The sequence below is a fragment of the Molossus molossus genome, unplaced genomic scaffold (assembly GCF_014108415.1).
Source record: "Molossus molossus isolate mMolMol1 unplaced genomic scaffold, mMolMol1.p scaffold_m16_p_17, whole genome shotgun sequence".
Lineage (NCBI taxonomy): Eukaryota > Metazoa > Chordata > Mammalia > Chiroptera > Molossidae > Molossus > Molossus molossus.
The window spans coordinates 12,423,931-12,444,328 of NW_023425352.1; the positions used below are offsets into that span (position 1 = coordinate 12,423,931).

Sequence of the window (20,398 nt, forward strand, 5' to 3'; positions counted from 1 at the left end):
ACAATGTTGGTCTAGGGCTTAATTCCTAAAATTGGAGAGCAGAAATTTCACCACATGACTGGGGTAGCAGACAGCTCCCAGATTTCCACCCTCCCCGGCTCCGCTCACGTCTGACGCCTCAGGGACAGTCTGTCCCCTCCATTCCCGCTGAGCTAGGGTCATTCTAACACATTTGAATTCTCTGGTTCTTGAGCTCATGTTGAATGTTGCATTCAAGATCAGGAGCTAGTAACAACCGAAGTAAGCTGTCCTTTCTCTGCTTCATCTGTCTACAGTTTTTGTGGGAGGCCCTGCTGACAGTCGCAGGAACAGTCAGAACCTGGGAGTCAGGAGACCTGGCTCCACCATGGCCTCACTGTGTTGTCATGGGAAAGCCACTTAGCTTCTCCCAGACTTGCTTTGCTCTCCTTAAAGTGCAAGGGCTGGAGCAGATCTGTGCTTCCTGACTGTTGGTGCTGGTCTGGGGAACTTTGGTTCCTGGGCCCCGCCCCAAAGAATCTCATTTGGAGGTCTGAGCTAGTGCCCCAGATTTTGTGCCTTTCCAAAGCCCTAAAGACGACTGGTATGTGCCGCGATACTTGGGAACCACTCAACTGGATTATCTTCAAAGGTCTTTCCAGCTCTGTAATTCTATTTTGTTTCATGTATGTAAGGGTTTTAATGAAAAGAAAATTGATTGAGAACACAACAGCCCCATGGCAGGAGGGGTGTGGGTTTATTCAGTCTGACTTAGGACTGTTGGGTGGCTATCGACTGTCACATACTCTGCTTAACATTACTGGGTTGATGTCAGAGAGTAAATGCTTAGCACCAGGGATGTCCTTTGTACACCAGCACCCTAATGGTGTGAGGGCCCTGCTAGCTTGTAACTGTGAAAACATGCAACTCCCTGTACAGTGATTCTCTCTGCATCGTGCGATTCTGCTAGACTCAGCAAGCACACAAAACCGTGAAACAACATTCCCGAATGTCATTAGCATTGGGTAAATGGAAGGAGGCAGAGAGGTTTTCATGGCAGGAGGGGGAGGGGTTTCCTTCTAGAAAATGAGGATTGGTTACCCTGGCTGGGAGCTGGATTTGTTCTGATTGAAGCTGAAGAAATTTGAAGTCTGTGCTCTGTGATATCTGAAAGGAAGCCTCAACACGTGAGAACTTGGAATTACTATCTTGACTATGTTCTGATTTGTATTTTTAGATTGATTATATATGATCTCGTCCTATTCGCACTACTCTTACCCATTGGTATCGAATCTACTAGGACTATTTGCAGGTGAATTCTTTTAGAATCTGCAGCTCTGTCCTTTCTCTTGCTCTGGCTATTGACCAGATTTTTGACTATGCCTTCATGTCTCAGACCTGGGGGCCTGGTAGCAGCTGTCGGTATACCTGATCGTCTGCGTCTAGGGAGCCCTAAGCTCTTGAGGGTAATCGGTTCAATGCATCCTCCTTAATCTTCTTTGCTGGGCAATGAGTAAACAGCGAGGGGTCTGGAGGGTTGTGGGGAAGTACAGCTGCTGGGGCTCCTGGTGCCCAGTTCTCGTTTCTCTGTGATCCACGCCAAGATGCCTTCCTTGCTTGGTTTAAAGTGTTTGGGGAAATTGTGCAGCGCTGAGAAAATCAAAGTCACCTCGTCTGACAGAAGCAGCTCCAGGGGCTCACTCAGGAGGAGGCTGGTGCTCACGGGGAGCCCCGCCCCCGCCCACGGGTGTGCCACTGTCACCCACCTGCTGTATCTGCACCCTGAGGTCTGCTGCACGTCCGAGCAGTTGTTTAACAGCCCTGGTCCTCTGGGTAAGTGAGCGAGCCCGCTCTGGACACAGCTTTGTGGTTTTGATTGGCCTGGTAATAAAATACTATCTAGAACCATTCTTCCGTAATGTCGTCTTCAGAGGGAACACTAATCTTGGTAAGTAATTAATGGGGTGGGAGGAATGGAGACTATAAAATCAATACAGCTGTGGAGCTAAATTCTGAGGGTAATTTTTGTCCGTGATTTTATAACCTTAGTAACAAAGGTGTCTCTTTTCAAGCCTGGTATTAATAATGATCACAACAGGAAGTATGACGGAGAAGAAAGACCTCTGTGGCTAGCTCTGTTCTTTCATGTGATAAAGGGTGATGGAAAAGAAATACTCAGGGAAAGCAGTTGACATGATAAAGGGTGACCTTGACATGAGCAAAGAATGACCTTGACATGAGCAAAGAATGACCTTGACATGAGCAAAGAATGACCTTGACATGAGCAAAGAATGACCTAAGCAAAGTCGAGGCCTAAATTGTATCACTGCCTACGGAAGGCTCGTCTATTGAAATATTTAAAAAGAAAAGGAAAAGGAAAAGGAAGGGTTTATAATACTGAGAGAACTTTCTGAGGCTTCTTTTTAACGAAGCTCATTGGAAAGCTCGTCGTCCCTCTGCCCGGGCAGGAAGTGGGGAAGCCCAGTCTGAGGACAGAGGAATTGCTCCCGGGAGTTTGCTGACTCTGCAGTTAGAGTGGTGCCTTTATTCACGATGGTGACACCTGCCTGCCCCCTCCTTGTCAAAAGCAATCCCAGAACTCATGCAGGAGGTGGAGGGTATTAGACACGGCCCCTACAGACACGTGGAGAGGAGCCCGAGAACAGACGAAGGCGCCCCCTTTGGCAGCCGGAGCGGAGGGCAGCGTTGGGTTCAGGTCAGGTAAGGTGCCCATTTAGGAATTTATGATCAGATCGTCCTGTGAAGTTACTTTCTGTAGAACCTTGTTTGAGTCCACACTATTTTAGTAGAAAAATGAGCACAGGTATGAAAAGAGCATTTGCACGAATAGAAACACAAATGACCAATAACAGGTAAGAATGGTCAGGATCAGAGGTAGCAGTATGTAGCTTATGGAGAACAAGAGACCTTTAAAAATGTTGTGTCTTCTAAGTTTTCTATAATGACCATGCACTATTTCTATAACAAAAGAACAACATTTTAAAATATTTTCAAGCAAACAAAAAAAAAAGTTAGGTGAGGTAAGGAAGTTAACCTATAACCGGGGTGCTTTAATTTTTAACAGCTTTATTGAGATACAACTCCTACGCCATACGATTCACCCATTTGAAGTGTGTAACTCAGTGGTTTCTACATATTCACTGATATGTGCAACCATCACCATCCCACGAATATGTGGTCTCAAAGAGATACCTTGTGCCCTTTAGCCATTACCCCACCCCCACCCCACCTCTCCATCCCCACCCTCAGCCTTAAGAAACCACTAATCTACTTTCTGGTTCTAAAGATTTCCCTGTTCTGGACGTTTCGTTTGAGTGAAATCATATAATAGATGTTCTTTTGTGTCTGGCTTCTTTCCCTTAGCATCACATGGTAGCCTGGGTCAGTACTTCACTCCTTGTTGTGGTTAAAGAATATTCCATTGTGTGGATAGACCACTTTTTGTTTATCCATGCATCAGTTGATGGACATTTGGATTTTTCTACCTTTTGGCTACTGTAACCATTGCTTCTGTGAACATTCATACCCAATTTTTTTGGGTGGACATATGTTTTCAGTTCTCTTGGGCACACACCTAGGTGTGGAATTGCTGGGTTTTACGGAACGCTAACGTCTAACCTTCTGAGGAAGTCCCAGACTTCTTGCCAAAGTGGCCGCACCATTTTACATTCCCAACAGCATATAAAGGTTCCAGTTTCTCCACAACCTTGCCAACACTTGCTCTCTGACTCTGTTATTCTAGCTGCCCTAGTGGGTCTGCGTAGTACTTCGTATCTGGCTGCACTGAGCTATGCCTGGAACGGGAGGGGCTGGCTAGCAGACCAGTGCTAAGGCAGGACAGGATCCCGGCCTGACAGTTGCCGATGTTGACAGCTCCTTGGCTGTCACTCTCCAGCAGTCTTCGCTTCATCCTCTTCGGGGGAGCAAGCAGTGGAGACATGGCTTCTTCCCCTCCCGCCCTTAGACGCCACCCTAGAACTTTGTTCAGAACCGGCTGGCCATGCCCATTGCAACTTAAGGCACCTCTCTCAAATGCCGGTTGTGTATGCTGGCACATACCTAAAATTCCTTCATTGAGGGAAAAAGGTTCATTTTGCAATGAGAGGTAACAACTAAACATTCGATTTCTGTTGGAGCTGACACTTTACTGTGAGTGAGTCTGGTGCTTTTCTGCTGAAAGAGATTCCGATCCGACTCTTTGGACTGAGCTGTTGATGCTCATGAAAGAGATAAGGTCTGCCGGTGGAAAAGGCAGGAAGTCAAGGGAGACCAGGTACATAGTGGTTGAATGAGAGTGTGCTGGACAATGGCTTGTCAGTAGTTTCAATCACAAGAGAGCGAACAGTATCAAAGAGAGCCCTGGGTAAAGGAAAGGGTACCCATCACTGAGATATTCATATCTTAGTGGAGGCAGATAAGGAAATCTAGGGGATTAGTTCAGTGTGTGGCTTTGGAGTTGGACATTCCAGAACTAAGTCCCAGCTCTTCTACTTACCAAATGTGTTATTTTGGGAAGTTAATATCTCCAGGTCACAGTTCCCCCATCTGTAAGGTATGCAGAAGAATGCATACCTTATATGAGTGCTACGAGCAAATCTTCCTCCAGGATGGATGGGTCCCTAAGCCATATTTGTTTGTGAGGCCTCTGTAGTATGCAAACAATTTGAGATGCTCCAAATTAGTATGTCAATGACCCAGTCTTGCTCAATCATAGGAAGAAATACCACACCAGCCTGAAGTAGTGATTGTTCACCAGGCTCCCATCCTGGATTTGAACTGGCTTCAGGATTCTGAGATAGCCCCACTAACAGGAGCCCTAGAGCTGCTCAGGGCATCTGGTCAACCTTCTGCACAGTGTCGGAGAGATGAGCTCCAAAGAGGAGGCTGGAGTGCCCTGCCTAGACAGCACTGCCAGCCCCAGCTGGTCCTAAGAAAGGGACTTAGACATTTTTGAGGAAGATGCAGTTTGGGGCAGGGGCCCTGCTCGCTCAGGTCAAAGGGAGGTATTGATTATGAGGATTAAATAACAACGTGCATATCAAAAATGTTTGCTGTTGCAGCACACACTTGCCTCCAATAAATTTTAGCTACAAGAAAAACAATAAAATACTTTATTATTTAAAAAGATAATGATCTCTATTGTTTGCCTTCCACTGCAGTGACGCAGTAGAAGTCCCCCAGGGCAATAAACCCAGCACAGGAAGTGGGCTTCCCCGGAAGTCTCCCTGTGTGCTTGGAGTATCCTGTTTAGGACAGGTGCTTGGAGGAAGCACACCCTCCTGCATGCGTGTCCTTGCTAGGGAAGCCTGAGACTTAGGAGCAGCTCCTGGCAGGATGCTCCGAGCTATCTGGCAGAGGCCTCCTGCAGCTTCCAGAAAGACCTCACGATGCCTCAGCTTCCTGGTGTTGTCAGGGCTCAGCCCCTGTTTGAGTCGTGCAGGGCTCCATGCTTTTCCAAGTGCCCCGCCATGTGTTCATCCTTTGTCATGCTCAAGACAACCCTTAGACACCCACAGGGAAGGAAATGTCTTCCCCATTTAAGAACAAGAAAGGGCCCTGGCCGGTTTGGCTCAGCGGTTAGAGCGTTGGTTTGCAGTCCAGAGAGACCCGGGTTCTGCTCCCGCTAGGGGCACATACTTCGGTTGCCGTTTGTCCCCGGCCCTGGTTGGGTCGTGTGGGTGGCAACCTCTCGATGTGTCCCTTTCACATCTTTGTTTCTCTCTCTCTCTCCCCCTCCCACTCTATCTGAATAAAAAAAAAAAAAAAAAAGAACAAGAAAGGAATTGACAAGAAGCTGGGACATGTAGACGGAGCAGATGTATCAGTGAACATAAAGTATAGCTTGTGCACATGGGTGTAACCCTCTCTGATTGTGGGGCAGTACCATTCTACAACAGCTGTCATTCACTGAGGGCCTGCTAAGTGCTTTCTAATTTTCCCCATTTAATATTCCTAATAACTCAACAAAGCAAGTACTTCTGGCTTTTTTTTTTTTTTTTTTTTATCCTCACCCGAGGATATTTTTCCACTTTTTTGTACAGATAGAGTGGGAGGGACAGAGAGGAAGGGAGAGAGAGAGAGAAACATCGATGTGAAGGGACACATCGAGTGGCTGCCACCCGCACGACCAACCAGGGCCGGGGACAAACTGCAACCGAAGTACGTGCCCTTAGCGGGAACCAAACCGGGGTCTCTCCGGACCGCAGGCCGACGCTCTAACCACTGAGCCAAACTGGCCAGGGCGTACTTCTGGCTTTTAATCCTCCTTTTACAGATGAGGGAACTGAGGCATAGGCAGTTAAGTAACCTGCCGAAAGTCACATAGGTAGTGAGTGGAAGAGCTAGACTTGGACCCAGGTTGGCCTGACCCCAAAGTTCATGGTCTTGACCATGATGCTGGATGACCTCACCTTGGAGCATAAGGGCAAGTCATCCATGAGGTCTACTGAGCATCAGCATGCTTATCATTTGTAAACAGTAGTGCTAATTAAGTACTTTAGCTGCTCACCGTTGAAGATTCTCTTATAAAATAAATAGTTTGTGCTAGGAAAATTAGCAAACATTTCTTCTCCCTAGTTCATAAATATAATTATCTCTACAGGGTTTTCTCCTTGCCCTGTTGTAGGAACTTGGAGTAAGATTTTGAACCTGTGTTTCATTCTGTCCTTGTGAACTTTTGGGTCTGTGAAAGAGCATAATTGGGACGATTTCCTTCTTAACTGGTATCAAAAGCCCTAAGGGTATCTGGAATGGATTCAGTGATTACGTTGTCTCCTGAGTCCACATCCCAAAGCGGAATGTTCTGCACTGGAGACCAGGGGCCACATAGACTTGGCAGTGCCCTCCCTGGAAAAGCAGTTCATCTTCCTGAAGACAGGGAGGTGATTTTGCTCTGGTTCAAGCACCTGCTGTTTGGTTCGCCCCTAGGGATTGTCTTCACTTGGGATGGTCTCCCCAAGACCCAAATGCTCGGATCTACCACATAACTGAGAGAACCTCATGTGGTTTATACATCACTGTTCTTGAAGTTCTATCAACCTGTTGGGTTATATGTTTGTAACATATTACACTATAATTCTATAACATTTCATGTTCCTTTTTATCCCATTTGCTATCACTAACCCGACTCCATAGATCAGACATGTATGTCAAAGGGCCGGGAAGGTCTTGGACATTGTGGGCCAAAGGCCAAACAGGTCTTTTTTGTCCACAGTTTGAAGAGCATCTTCCTCAAGTCTCTGTGGAGCTGTCTTATCCCATCTTCCTGGTGGGATTGAGAGGCTGTGTTGGGAAAACGTTTTTAATACTTGCAAACCTCAGGCTCACATGTGTCTTTGACCTGGCCGTGAAATATGTATATCCTGGGAGTTGTGGCAAGGAGTGTCTGGTTCTCCTGACTGTCGCTTAGACTGGAGGCTGTTCTGAACACAAAGGAGACACAGAAATCTGGGGCTCTCAGGGTGATACACTGTGGTGTCCTCAGTCCCTCCACGCGCCAGGCCGCCGTCGCCACGTCCAATGTGTTGATGGAACGTACTTCCCGCTGTACAGCTGTCTCGTGCTGACTCTCATTCTGCTGAGGATGGGAATGATTGATGGGTGGCGGACAGCTCCTTCTAAGTCTGGGGAGGACAGAAGGAGAAGGTCTGGGATTTCAGCTGTGTGGTAAAGCATTAGCGAGTTTGCATGTTTTCTTTGAATTATAGTTATCAATAACCCCTATTAACTTCCGTAGGCTTCCTCTTCCATTAGTTTAATTATACTTCCCAGGAACACAGTTTTAAGCCCTTGATGGTCGGGCCCCGCCTGTCTATCATGTCCTACCGTTAACCCACACCAGACTTCTTTGTCACAGTGGTTCGAAGGACCGTCACCTTGGGCCCTCTCTGTACGTGCTATTCTGTTTCCTACTGCACCGTCCCAGTTGCTCAAACAGGATTCTGCTTAAGCTTGTTCTCTTCTGGGCAGGTGAGTCTGATGTCCTACCCACCTGGTTCTGTGTCTCCACAGCATCCTGTGCCTGTCGCTGTTCCAGCCTTTCCGAGGGCACCATGAGTTCCTCTCTGAGGGCACAGAGGGAGCCTCGCTCATGTTTTGTTCCGTGATAGTACCTGGCGTGGAAGTAGGCTGTTAGTGTGTGAGTGCATGAATGACTGAATGTTTGCAGAAATCCAATCACTCTATTAGAATACAGTGGACATAAAATTGTCTCCCTGTCTTCAAGTGTCTGAGGCTTGGAGAAGCAGTATGGTGTCGTGGCCGTTAGTGTGTGCGTGCATGAATGAATAAATGTTTGCAGAAATCCAATTGCTATGTTAGAATACAGTGAACATAAAATTGTCTCCCTGTCTTCAAGGGCTAAGGCTTGGAGAAGCAGTGTGGTGTTGTGGCCGCGAAGTCAGTACTGTGGGGTCAGACGACTATGCCAAGTTCAACATCTCTTTTCAGACGTGTGACCTGACACGTTACTTAATACCGCTGAGCTTCAGTTTTATCACATGTAAAATGGGGATAAACTGCCTGCATTGTGGTACTATTTTGAGGACTAAAAGAAAGTATAAATGTAGAAGAAAATATACTAGCATTTAATAGGTTCTCAATGAATTGTTCCCTCTTTTCTGCTTTTCCCCACCTCAAATGTGTGAGGAGCTAAATAAGGTTATGTTATAAACACATGTTAGTTTCAAAGGAAAAAGTGGTAACTGGGGCCTGGTATAGTGAGGAAAAGAAAAAGGAGGATTTGAGCTTGAAATCGGATAAGATTTACCCAAAATATGAGCGAAAGGAAAATGGCTCAATGATATGATTGAGAAATCATAGAAAGAGAGAAAGAAAGAAAGAGAGAGAGAAGACACGTTTCACCTAGACCCACTGCCTGACTCTGTCCAGCCGCGTCTCGTTTTGTTTCTTTGTTTTTATTTATTTGTTGTTTAGGCCCAGGAATGTGGACGAGTAACTATTTTCACAGGAAATGCTCCCATCTAATTTACTGACTCCCTTGAGTAACTAAATATGCTGAAATACCCCATTGGTTTTCATTCTGTGTACTTAAAAAGCAAATCTTATGTAAAGTCAGAGGGTAAGGCCGGCTAAGGTTATTGTCTGGCATTGTTTTTATCCTGGATTAAAAAATGTGATTCTTAGTAAGAGTGGCTTCCCTTCAGAGAAACCCTGGATTTGGCATCGTTTGATCCTAATGATTCTGGGGTATGACCCAGTGGTTACGATCCTAGACCCCTGTTAACGTAGTGCCTGCTCCGTGAGTCTGGAACGGCCGGGATGCAGGACACAGGCCGCCCAGAGGGAGGGGGTGGAGCCTGCGTGATATTCCAAGAGGCAGAGGTTAGAGCTGGAAGACAAGGATTTCGTCCTCCACCTTCAGAAGGCTCCACACCCAGCATGCATTAGAGAAATCCTTCACAGAAGCAGGATTCATGGGACCTCCCAATTTAAACATTTCAGCACTCTAGATGGCTTCTGGGATGCAGTGGAATTCTAGATGTTTCTTAAAGATAGAAACAACAGTTGGATATCAACAACTTCCCACAGGGAGTGGGAGATGGAGGCTCAGAGAAATAAAATACCTTTCCCAAAGCGCTGCCATACAAATTAGAGGTGGGCCTGGCCAGCGTGGCTCAGTGGTTGAGCATTGACCCCTGCACCAAGAGGTCACCGGTTCGATTCCCAGTCAGGGCACATGCCCAGGTTGTGGGCCTGATCCCCACTGTGGGGCATGCAGGAGGCGGCCAGTATATGTTCTCTCTCATCGATGTTTCTCTCTCTCTCTCTTTCCCTCTCCCTTCCTCTCTTTCTAAAATCAATAAAGAAAAAAACTTTCTAATAACAATGATAGGTGGGATGAGACGAAGAACCAGCCTTCCTGTTTGCTGTTAACACTGCAGAAGAGAAGACTGAGGAGTATAGAAAACACTTGTAGGCACGTTCGAGAGCCAGCTCAGGTGAAGCTCTCCTGTGACACCTTTTCAGACATTCCCTCTTTAGGGACCTTCGGATAGCACACAGATGCCCGTCCGAGCCCCTTTGTGCTTCGTGTCTATTTGTCTCTCCCTACCAAGTAGTAAGACTCCTATTGCAAGAAGATGATCTGAGTGGTCGTTGCTTCTCCAGTGTATAACACAGTACTTGGTAAATAAAGGTACTTGATACTGTTTCAAAATGAAGATATAATACACATGCCATAAAAATATGCCATTAAAAATGTACAGTTCTGTGGGGTATGTTAGTATATTCACAGAGCTGTGCAACCGTCACCACTATGCAAAGCTAGTGCATTTTGATCACCCCCAAAGCACCCCTGCAACCCTTAGCAGTCACTCCCCATCGCCAGCACTCCCGGCCCCTGGCACCTGCTGATCTCCTTGCTGTCTCTGTGGACGTGCCTGTTCTGGACATTTCATGTCATCGGAAGCACACAACACGTGGTCTTCGGCGTCTGGCTTCTTTCACTAGCGCGATGTTTTCGCGGTCATCAGTGTCGTAGCATGTGTCACTACCTCATTCCTGTTTATGGCCGAATAATAGCCCCTTTTGTGGATGGACCACATTTTGTTTTTCTGTTCATCAGCTGATGGAAAGTTGAATGGTTCTGCTTTGGGGGTATTGTGAATAATGCTACTAGGAACACTGTGTGGATATATGTTTTTGTTTTGTTTTTTATCCTCGCCCAGGGACATTTTTCCATTTTGTGTTCAGATAGAGTGGGAGGGAGAGAGAGGAAGAGAGAGAGAGAGAAACATGAACGTGAAAGAGACACATCGAGTGGCTGTCACCCACACAACCAACCAGGGCCGGGGACAAACTGCAACTGAGATACATGCCCTTAGTGGGAACCAAATCCGGGTCTCTTTGGACCACAGACCAACGCTCTAACCACTGTGCCAAATCGGCCAGGGCCATATACGTTTTTAATTCTCTTGGATATATCCCTAGGAGTGGGATTGCTGGGTCATATGGTAAATCTATGTTTAACTTTTTGAGGACCTTAAAAATCACTTCCCCAGTGACTGCATTACAATTACATTTAATGCCATTGTAAATTAAGTCAAATCTGTTCCCCAAAAGTGAAGTAACCAGTTTTCACTAAAATGAAAAACCCCATATGTACATTCATGTCTTTTCACATCCTGTATTTAATCTTCAAAACCCCTTATATCCCTACAGCGTAAAGGTCTGCAAACATATTACGTAAAGGGAGGTAGTAGCTGTACCGAGGCATTAATTAGTTCGCTGGTTTCTTATTCATACGGCAGGTGCCTTACTATAGCCACCAAGTTGTGTTCGGTTGCTGTTTAAAGATCTTTTCTCATCCTAGTTCTGTAACCATAGATAGCAACTGAAATGAATCAGAGGACCTCAGAGATGCTGTGACTCAGTGCCCAGAAAACTCCGGCTCACAAAGGTTTGCATGTAGCTCGGTGGAGAGGGCGCATTCTCACGACATACATGGGTCCCCATGGGATAAGGATGGGCTTGGGAAGAACCGTGAAATCATCGGGGCTGCTGCCAGCACCCAGCCTTCTCCCTTTCTGTCCATCAGGACTCGAATCATTTTATAAGGTCATTTTTGACCTCACTGGAGCAGTTTGGGGCGTTTAACTTTTGCTCTCCTTGTAGAACAAATCCCAGTTCTGTGTCATATCACTCTTTTCTCTGAAGTGCTGTCATGTGATTCTAGTATGGAATCACATGGATATGTTCATCTGTTATCTTTTCCTCGGGCCAAACTTGTCCCTGAAGGGCACAGTCAAACTCTGTAATCACTTGATAGCCAGCCCTACCGCAGGGAGACCGACTGCTTTATAATAAGTAACTGCGGATGGAATTGTTGAGGGCATCAGCTGCTCTAAGCTTATCACTGACGGAAATACAACGTGCTGTTATTCTGTTTAGCAATACTGCCACTAAACGTGATCTAGCCTAGATCGTGGTTCAACTGGTCCATTTTCAGAGTTTAAAGAGGATACAAGCAGCTACTTCCAACACATTCCTCGGTTAGTTTCTTTATCTCGATACCAGGAGTGGTCTAGCTCATTTTCTTTCTGTGGCAGCTGGTGAGAGATGTTGAACCCAACCAACTTTCTGGAACTCTTCCTGTATTTGGGGAAGAACATGTTCTCCTTGAAGCTTTCTTCTATCTCTTCTGCTAAGCGACAAGCATTCCTTCCTTCAAACCTTTATAGCAATTTCTCAGTATCTCTCATTGCAGTCCCCTCCGACCTCTGTTCAGAGTTATCTATGTTCTTGTGCTGTGTGCCCTGCCGGAATGTAAACTCACGGAGGGCTTCACCGAGGCACCTTTGTTCTCTATAGCACTGTCTGCTCCCTTGGTGTGAAGTTTCATGCATTATAGATGCTCAGTATTTGTTAACTATGATTAATGAGTCAGCAGTAATTCATTTCTCTCCGGTCTCCCTGATTTTGCCCACTTCGCTTTCCATTGTGTGATGCTGTGGGTTAATGCTGTTTTTGAAGCTTAGTTACTTTTTGGCTCTGTGCAAATTTAATAGCCACTGAATGGTATTGGTAAATGCTCAGCACTCAGTATATTTTATGGAGGAAAGGAAAAACATATTATATAATGCAGATCCAAAACCAAGAAGAATTTAAGTTCTGACTATTTCCCTTCCCGTCTTCTCTCTAATTTCCTCAAACCTGAAAAATCGAATACATATGCAGAGTGTTGTTCCATCTTGCTGGGGAACGGTGAGAAGGGAGGAAGGGAGTAAACCCACCTTCTATACCTCTTTCAGAAATACACCCAACTTGGCATGCAGTACCAGCACAATCTTTGGTCGAACTTCAGCCGTGTGTAACTATTCTAAATGTTTAAAGAGAGCCCGTGGATATATGTAAATACAATGGAATATTATTATCAAATGACTCATTTCTACAGAGCTTGATAAGTGTCATAAATCACACCCTTTCCCCTGAAACATAACTGCAGGATTATAAAGATATTTGGGGGCGTATTTGTCTATGAGGCAGTTGTTAGTTCTGACCCCTGGGAACCAAGTCGTCCACGTACACCCTTTTACACAGTGTGTGCATACAGATTCCATTGTGTTTGTACAATAAAGTGATCTGAGTAGTTACTGGTTCTCTTAAGAAAAACTAGTATATTCTGTCTGATGAGCACATTGGGTTTCTTCAGCATAGTGTTCTCTCTAGAATCTGCCTCTGTAATCTAAAGTTGAGGACCAGTTGAAATTGATCAGTGGAACGAGACAAAATTTTCCTTTTTTTTTAAGCATAAAAATATAAATCACTGAGACTCTCTTTTGTGTTGAACTCCACCCCACCCCTCAAAAGCAGACTCTGAGACAAGGATTCAAGGACATGTCATTAATTTGATCCCAGGAAACACTAATAAAGGAATGAAGCTAATAAAAGGTGGATTATCAAACTAGTCACCGGTGTGGGCTGCCAAAGCTTAAGTGACTGGGGCTATGGGAGATAGTGTAGAACATACCTCGGGGTAGCGTAGCCAGGGCACTAGGGAGCTGGGGTATGTATCTACCACCTCCCCACCTGTCACTGGTTGAAAGCGGCTTCCAGGTGCATTAGCTCACTCGTCGTGATGTTTCTAGGTGCCAGGCTTGACTTGGAGAGGTGAATGCCAAGGAGAGATGAGCAATGAAGAGGGAGGAATGTGTATACAGTACGCGAGAGCGCAGAGCGATGTCCTAGGAACCCAGGAAATGCTGAGCAGCCAGGAAGCGTAGACGTCCAGGCTGCTCCGGGACCATCAGCGCAGTTTTGGGGAATGTCCTATTGTCCTCCCTGCCTGTGGGCTTCCTGACATGCTACCCCTCAGAATTTTGGTATCTGCATGTCTCTGAAAGACTGCCTCCAGTCTGGCCTGACTTGATCTTTCAATACAAGTAAGTACCTGCTCCTGACTGGGACTTTTCTACATGCCTCTTAGTTTCAATTCCCAGGTGTGAAAACCTCATTGGCCCAGCCCATCTTTTCCAAGACAGGATATTATAAGTGTTTGGCCCTCTGATGTATGGTTTCCACACCCCCCACCATGTCCACAGACAATTCAGTTAGCCATGGCCAAGGCGAGAAGTCACATGGCTCGGTACCTACTCGAAAGAGGGCCAGATGGAGTCAGAAGAATGGAGGGGGCAAGGTAACCCCAAGGCATACTATCAAACCTGGTCAAGACTCTGTGTTGATAAGCAAAAGTCCAGTCATGAAGAATTCCATGGCATTCTCATGAGTATGCAGACTAAGTAACTAGAAAGAGAAACAAAACCCTCTGTGGCTGTCCTTAGTACCTGCGTATCATCTTTTTCTCATTCAACAGCCTCTCTAAAGGAAAAATGTTACGGAAGGCCTAGATATAAATAAATTAGCAATACTTTTCACTCTTGCTCTAAGAATCTCCATATAATCAGTACAAAGTTAAAGGTGTGTGACCTTTCTTTTCTAAAGGAAACCCTGACAATACCTTTGCCGGTGATGCCCTTTGCCTCCCCAAGTCTGAGAAACAGCAGTTGGAGTATGCAAGCAGTATACTCTCTAAGCACAGATGGGGCAGTTGCGTGAGTGATTTGAGACCTTCTTCTAGAGATGTTTAGAGTAAGAATGCTGGACAGGCAGGTGCAAATTAGTCCTCTTGCTGTGAGACCAGCGACAGTACTTCTCTCTACCCACCTCCTGATATTTGTTGGTATGATATTGTTTTCTTATTGTTCTTTACTTTCTCTGTTCCGAACATTACCATTCTCTTCTATCACCCACAACATGGTAATTGGGGTAGCGTTTCATGTTTAATAAATTCACTGCTCACTGCTAGTCCTTTTACGACGTTTGCATTCCTGGGTTTGTTTCGACTCATCTCGATTGCCTGGGTGTGGTTATCAAGATGGTATGCTATGAAGGGTTGGCGGCGTAGTATTTCCTGAGCACCTTTCTGTTGGTTGTGCTTTGCCATGGCCCGTGTCTGAACAACATTTTGGCTGGATGTGAGGTTCCTGGGACACACACTTGGATTCCCTGACACTTTCATCGGTGTTGCTGCTGAGGAGTCTGAAGTAAGCCTGAGTTTTTTTCTTATTGTGAGTGATAGATCTTTTCTGTCTGGGTATCCAGAGAATGGTATCCTTTGGAATTTAGAAGTTTAGGCTAGGACTTGGAGTTGGCACCCAGTATCAAATTACCAAAATAAGAGATAAACCACAGAACTTATAGGCATGTACGCATAACCAATGGACGCGGGCAACAAAGTTGGGGACGGGGTGGGAGGGATGAGGAGGAGGGTGTCAATGGGGGAAAAAAGGAGAAACATCTGTAACAAAAATAAATTAATTTAAAAAATTACCAAAATAGTATGCCTGTGCTCTTTAAATCTGCATGTTGAAAAGTAGCATCATTTGAGGGAAATTCTTGTGTATTAGATCTTTGAATATTTCTGTTTCTTAGGTTCTCTACTTCTAGGACACATTTTTTTTAAGTCTTCCATTTTTTGTACATCTGGTTTTCTCTCGGTTCCCAGCTCTTTCTTCCATGTTCACTGAGGTCATCTCAAACTTTGTTCTGTGTCAGGGATGAGAAAGTTCCTCAGTGTCTGCTCTGTTCTGTTCTTGGGTGTCTCATTTATTACTGGGGACACTCTCTTGTCTTTTTGACAGCGTTTGTTTCTCATTTTGGTTACCTTTTCCTTCATCTCATTCTGCTGTGTCATTAGCTCACCCTCCAACTCGTTTCAATGCCACGTGCTCATTCAATATTCTGTGTCTTTGCCTGATCCCTGCACTCTGGTCACCACACGGAAGCCAGAGGGGTCCTGTGGAAATGACGTGTGACTTTCTCCGTGACTTGCGAAGGTTTGCATGACCCATGGGGCCCTGGCTCCTCCTGCTCTCACAGGCCTCGGGCCTCACTGCCTGGGACACACCAGGTGAGCTCCCACCTCAGGACCTTTGCTCTTGGGTCACTCTGTCACCCAGATATCCACATGGCCGATGCTCCCACCTCCGTCAGGGTTACTTAAGTGGCACTTTCTCAATGGGGCCTCCTCGGCCACTCATGTAACCACACTCCTACCCCAACACTTTCCATCCCCCAACACTTTCCATCCCCCAGCATGTATCTTTCCCCCCGTAGTATTCATCAGTATCTATCTTATTTTGTTGTAAATTGATGAAGCAGTGAGAAACTAAACAATATAAATCATCATGACCCTCCATCACACTCCTTCTTGGTGCCAGACACTCATTTCATACACATCATTTCTCCTCCTCACCCCGTCCTGGGCACATCACTGACAGGGCTCGGTTCAAAACGATAACGGGGGGGCACCTCATTCAGTTAAAGTGCAGGAATAAGGTGCCATTAAAGGCACTAAAAGATAAGGTTGTTGTCCTAAATAAAGCAGCATTTTCAATTATGAACATTTTACCTTGCATGTTTACACTGTGCGGGGCCCACTTGAAATGAAAATATAAAATTATTTAACTCCAATGTGAAATCACAGAAAATACCCAATTTCTATTTCATAGATCGTCGGTGCATGTGTATTTCTTTCTTTCCAGAAGAGTGGGATTGCTGCCCACTACTAACGCCACTGTTTTTTATTTCTACCACATTCTCCCAACACTCTGCCTTTGGCTTCCTGATAACTGAGGAAGGGCCACAAGGGGAGGGGAACTGGGCTGCCCTATCTGTTCCTTCCCCCTGTGTCATCGTGTTCAGTGTGAGTGATTGGCTAACATAGGAAGTAACATGGGTAAGAAAAGGTATGATAAACCCTCAGTTGTGTGTTTCCTAGAACACCAATGCCCTCTCTGTGCCTTCGAAGCAAACATTCTGGTTTGAATGGGAACTGACCTCTCACCACCCCGTTTATTCCGTCGTAGATGTAAAACACTTACCTCTGAGCTTCCTGGATCCCCACGCATGGTGAGTCCACTGGAATTCTGTGCTCACGGGACATGGCAAACACGGTGAATGGGCAGCAGGAATCCACACGGGGCGTATCTTGTCTGCTCATGTACGTGCTCCATTGTCCCATCAGACTTCACTGACAAAACACAAATTCAAAGATAAAATTATTGCAGATTTCAGTATGTCAGTAGCAAAGCATTAAACCAAACAGAGGCCCTTCTGAGTACAGGGCTGTGTGCGACTACACAGGTTGCTTGTCCGTGAAGCCAGCCCTGTCCTCCACACAACCTCACAACTGGAGCATGTCGTTACCACTCACAGATGAGCCTGCTGGAACACACAGGGAAAGTCATCTGTCTGCCCACGGGCCCCAGCCTGCGGCCGAGCTGGGATTGCGGCGCAGGCGATGTTTGACCACGCTGCCTGTGTGGCCGGTGGCGTAATGCACAGCCACTAGGTAGGAGGTCAGACACCAGGGTTTTGACCTATGTCCAAGTAATTGTGCAACCAGGGACAAGTCTGCTTTAAGACTTTAGTTTTTATCCTATACGTAACTGAAATTGATGCCTGTTTTTTTGTACATATTACGGTTTTTCACAAACCAGAGTTGGTTGCATGATCCCTTTTCTCTTTGTACGAAGAACTGGGGGAAGTCACTGCAGCATGTGTTGGGTGACAGGGACACCTTCCTGGGGGAGCAAATGCAGGAATGGCTGTGCACTTTGCATGCTTATTTTGGCCTGTCCCTCAGATGATGGCTGAAATGTCCGAGGAGAATGGAGAGACCTTGTTTTCTGGGAGAGTGCAGGGCATAACTAGCGTCGTAAGGCTAAATGAGGAGACCAAATGTAGGCTTTGTAAACCTTGCAAAAGTGCTGTGACCCTCCTCAAAAAAATGTTGTCATTGTCTCTCTATGTAAACCAAAAAAAATGGTACTCCTTGAGGATGATTCGTCATGATGGATGATTGACTTGCACATTAAAGACTTGATATGTGGGCCTGGGGACACCATCTCCTCCTGTCCAGACGACAGTGAGTCCAGTGGGCCAAGGTGACGCTATTCACCTGGCAGGTCCTATTCCGAGAAGTCCAAGAACGAACAAAGGGTAAGAATCAGGAGAGGAGACCACTTTACACAAGGCAGAAATGCAACATTTCCAATATGCCAGGTCTTTTGGAAATGCCAAAGAAATCAATATAATGAGCACATCTTGACTCCAAAAGGGGTGTGTGTGGGGGGGGGAGGGAAAGGGAGGCTCTTCCACAACCTCTGCGGAAGGGAAGGCCCAACAAAGCAAAAGAAGAGTCTGTGGCTTTAAATTCTAACAAGCCTGACTCTCCCTCATGTGTAACGTGTAATAATATTACCTGAAGAGTTGTTTGAGGATTAAATGAGGTGATAGGTGTAAAGAGACTAGCACGGTGGCTGAGATATAATAAGCATTCTGTAAATGGTGACGACGTGGCAGTACGGGGATAAAATGACTCCCTGACTATGTTCCTTTGCAGCTTGCTTTCTCTCCAAGATGAGTTATTGGTTTGCATCTTAGAAATACTTTCAAGCAATCACTAAATTGATTTATCTATGAGACTGAATTTATTTTTAATTTGTTCAAGTCAGATTCTCAAATCAGTCTATTTGGCAATAAAAAAAGAATACTTATCTAATGTTTTCAGTAAGCTAGTGACGTTAATCCTTTAGTATTCGTCAAATATCGCATTCTTGCTTTGTGCCTATGGTTATGTGACGCAGATATTCACAAGTGATCCCTTCCTTCGAAGAGCCTACAGTCTCCTGCAAAAATAGATGTGCAGCGCAGCTGGTGTGGCTGAGCATCGACCCACACACCAAGAGGTCGCCAGTTCGATTCCCAGTCAGGGCACATGCCCAGGTTGTGGGCCAAATCCACAGTGGGGGGCATGCAGGAGGCAGCCAATTGATGTTCTCTCATCGATGTTTCTATCTCTCTCCTTCTCCCTTCCTCTCTTTCTAAAAATCAATAAAGAAAAAAATTTTTAAATAGACGTTCACTTTCTTCCCTGTTGCATCTTCTCTTTTGATACCTTAGCCTTCGTTAGTTCTTGGACTCTAAGGTGGGTGAATAGCATCATAATCTTGGCCTGGTGGGCTCATCCTTAGTTGGACAGTTAAGAGCACTAGTGACATTTAAGTCCCAGAAAGATGATGTTTTGTTAGGGAAGGCATTACATTTCTAGATGGTAGAAAGTGACCATTTTCCTATTCTTAATAACAACATTTCTACCTGGAAAATATTTTTTAAAAGATAAAGTTGATAGTAAACTACTTTTTTATTTTATTTTTAAATATGTTTTTATAGATGTTTTAGAGAGAGAGGAAGGGAGAGAGATAGCAACATCATTGTGAGAGAGAAACATGGATCAAAACATTGATCAGTTGCTCCCTGCACGCCCCCTACTGGAGACTGAGGCTGAAACCTGGGCATGTGCCTGACCAGGAATCGAACCAGGGCTTCTCAGTCCATGGAATGACACTCAATCCACTGAGCCACACTGACCAGGCAATAGTAAACTGTTTTTAAAAATGGCCTTTTCCGAATAACTCAGAGCTATTTCTGTACTTCTCATGTACCTGAAATTAGGCTAAAACCTGTGAAACTGTCTTTACTATCAAAAGATCCTTTGAATTCAGACTAATAGGTTCCAGTACACTTGTAGGAAAATGGCTCATCTTATGCTCACTGTGCAGTGAGGGTCATTTATAGGGAACATTAGATATACCTTAGCAAACTTTTGTCCAGGCTGCAACCTATTCTTCGGAAGTGGCTTCTGAGGAGGAACATGGGGAAGATTGGACTACAAATGGAAAACAATTCTACGTTAAGAACTCCCGAGCTTCACTGGGCATTGATTCTGTGAGACTCATGTGGAAAGAAATCCTAAGAATTCTCAGTTGAGGACAAGAGAGTTAGGAGGCTCGAGGGGGCTCAGACACTTAAGAATCTGTCTCTGAGAGCAGGTGTCTGCAGTTCAAGCATCCCTACTATCTCTGTCCCTGGAGGTCTGTAGACTGTGCTCGTGGGAGTCCAGAGAAGCATGAAACCATCCTTGCTTTCACGGAGCTCACAACCTAACTGTGGACATGAAGCTGTACACCAATCAGTGTGTGCCACTTACAGTGCTGTGTGTGAGATGTGCGTGGCTGCCATTTTATTAGATTTACCAGGAAAGTATTTAGATAAACTAATCAGTTTAGACACTTTCTGGACATCTGTTCCACGCCCAGAAGTCTGTTAAAACTGCACACACCAACACAACCCAGTTTGCAGGAAGGAGGCAGTATGGTAGGAAACAGATCATGGTGGACTTTGAAATGCAGCCAAAGTCTTTTGATCTTAACTTGGAAAGAAATTGATAGCTCAGGTTTAAGACTCTAACCACATCACTTCTAAGGTCCACCCTCCTTAACATGGCCTTTAGAGTTCTCCGCGACCATCCACCCCGGCCTTAGCTTGAACTTCTCCC

At 45.5% G+C, this 20,398-nt stretch overlaps 1 protein-coding gene across 14 annotated transcripts in view; it reads left to right on the plus strand.

Moving 5' to 3' along the window:
• ABLIM1 (actin binding LIM protein 1) overlaps positions 1 to 20,398 on the plus strand; it is a 265,955-nt gene that overhangs the window by 87,044 nt on the left and 158,513 nt on the right. For 12 of the 14 annotated variants that reach the window (XM_036265688.1, XM_036265689.1, XM_036265694.1 and 9 more), the window contains exon 1: positions 1,489 to 1,791. The exons of 1 other annotated variant lie outside the window; for it this stretch is intronic. In XM_036265688.1, coding sequence (XP_036121581.1) covers positions 1,563 to 1,791 — 229 coding nt within the window. In that variant the 5' untranslated portion in view covers positions 1,489 to 1,562. Of the gene's footprint in view, positions 1 to 1,488; positions 1,792 to 1,874; positions 1,907 to 20,398 lie in introns of those variants that run through there. One more of the 14 variants, XM_036265704.1, reaches the window with a different exon arrangement.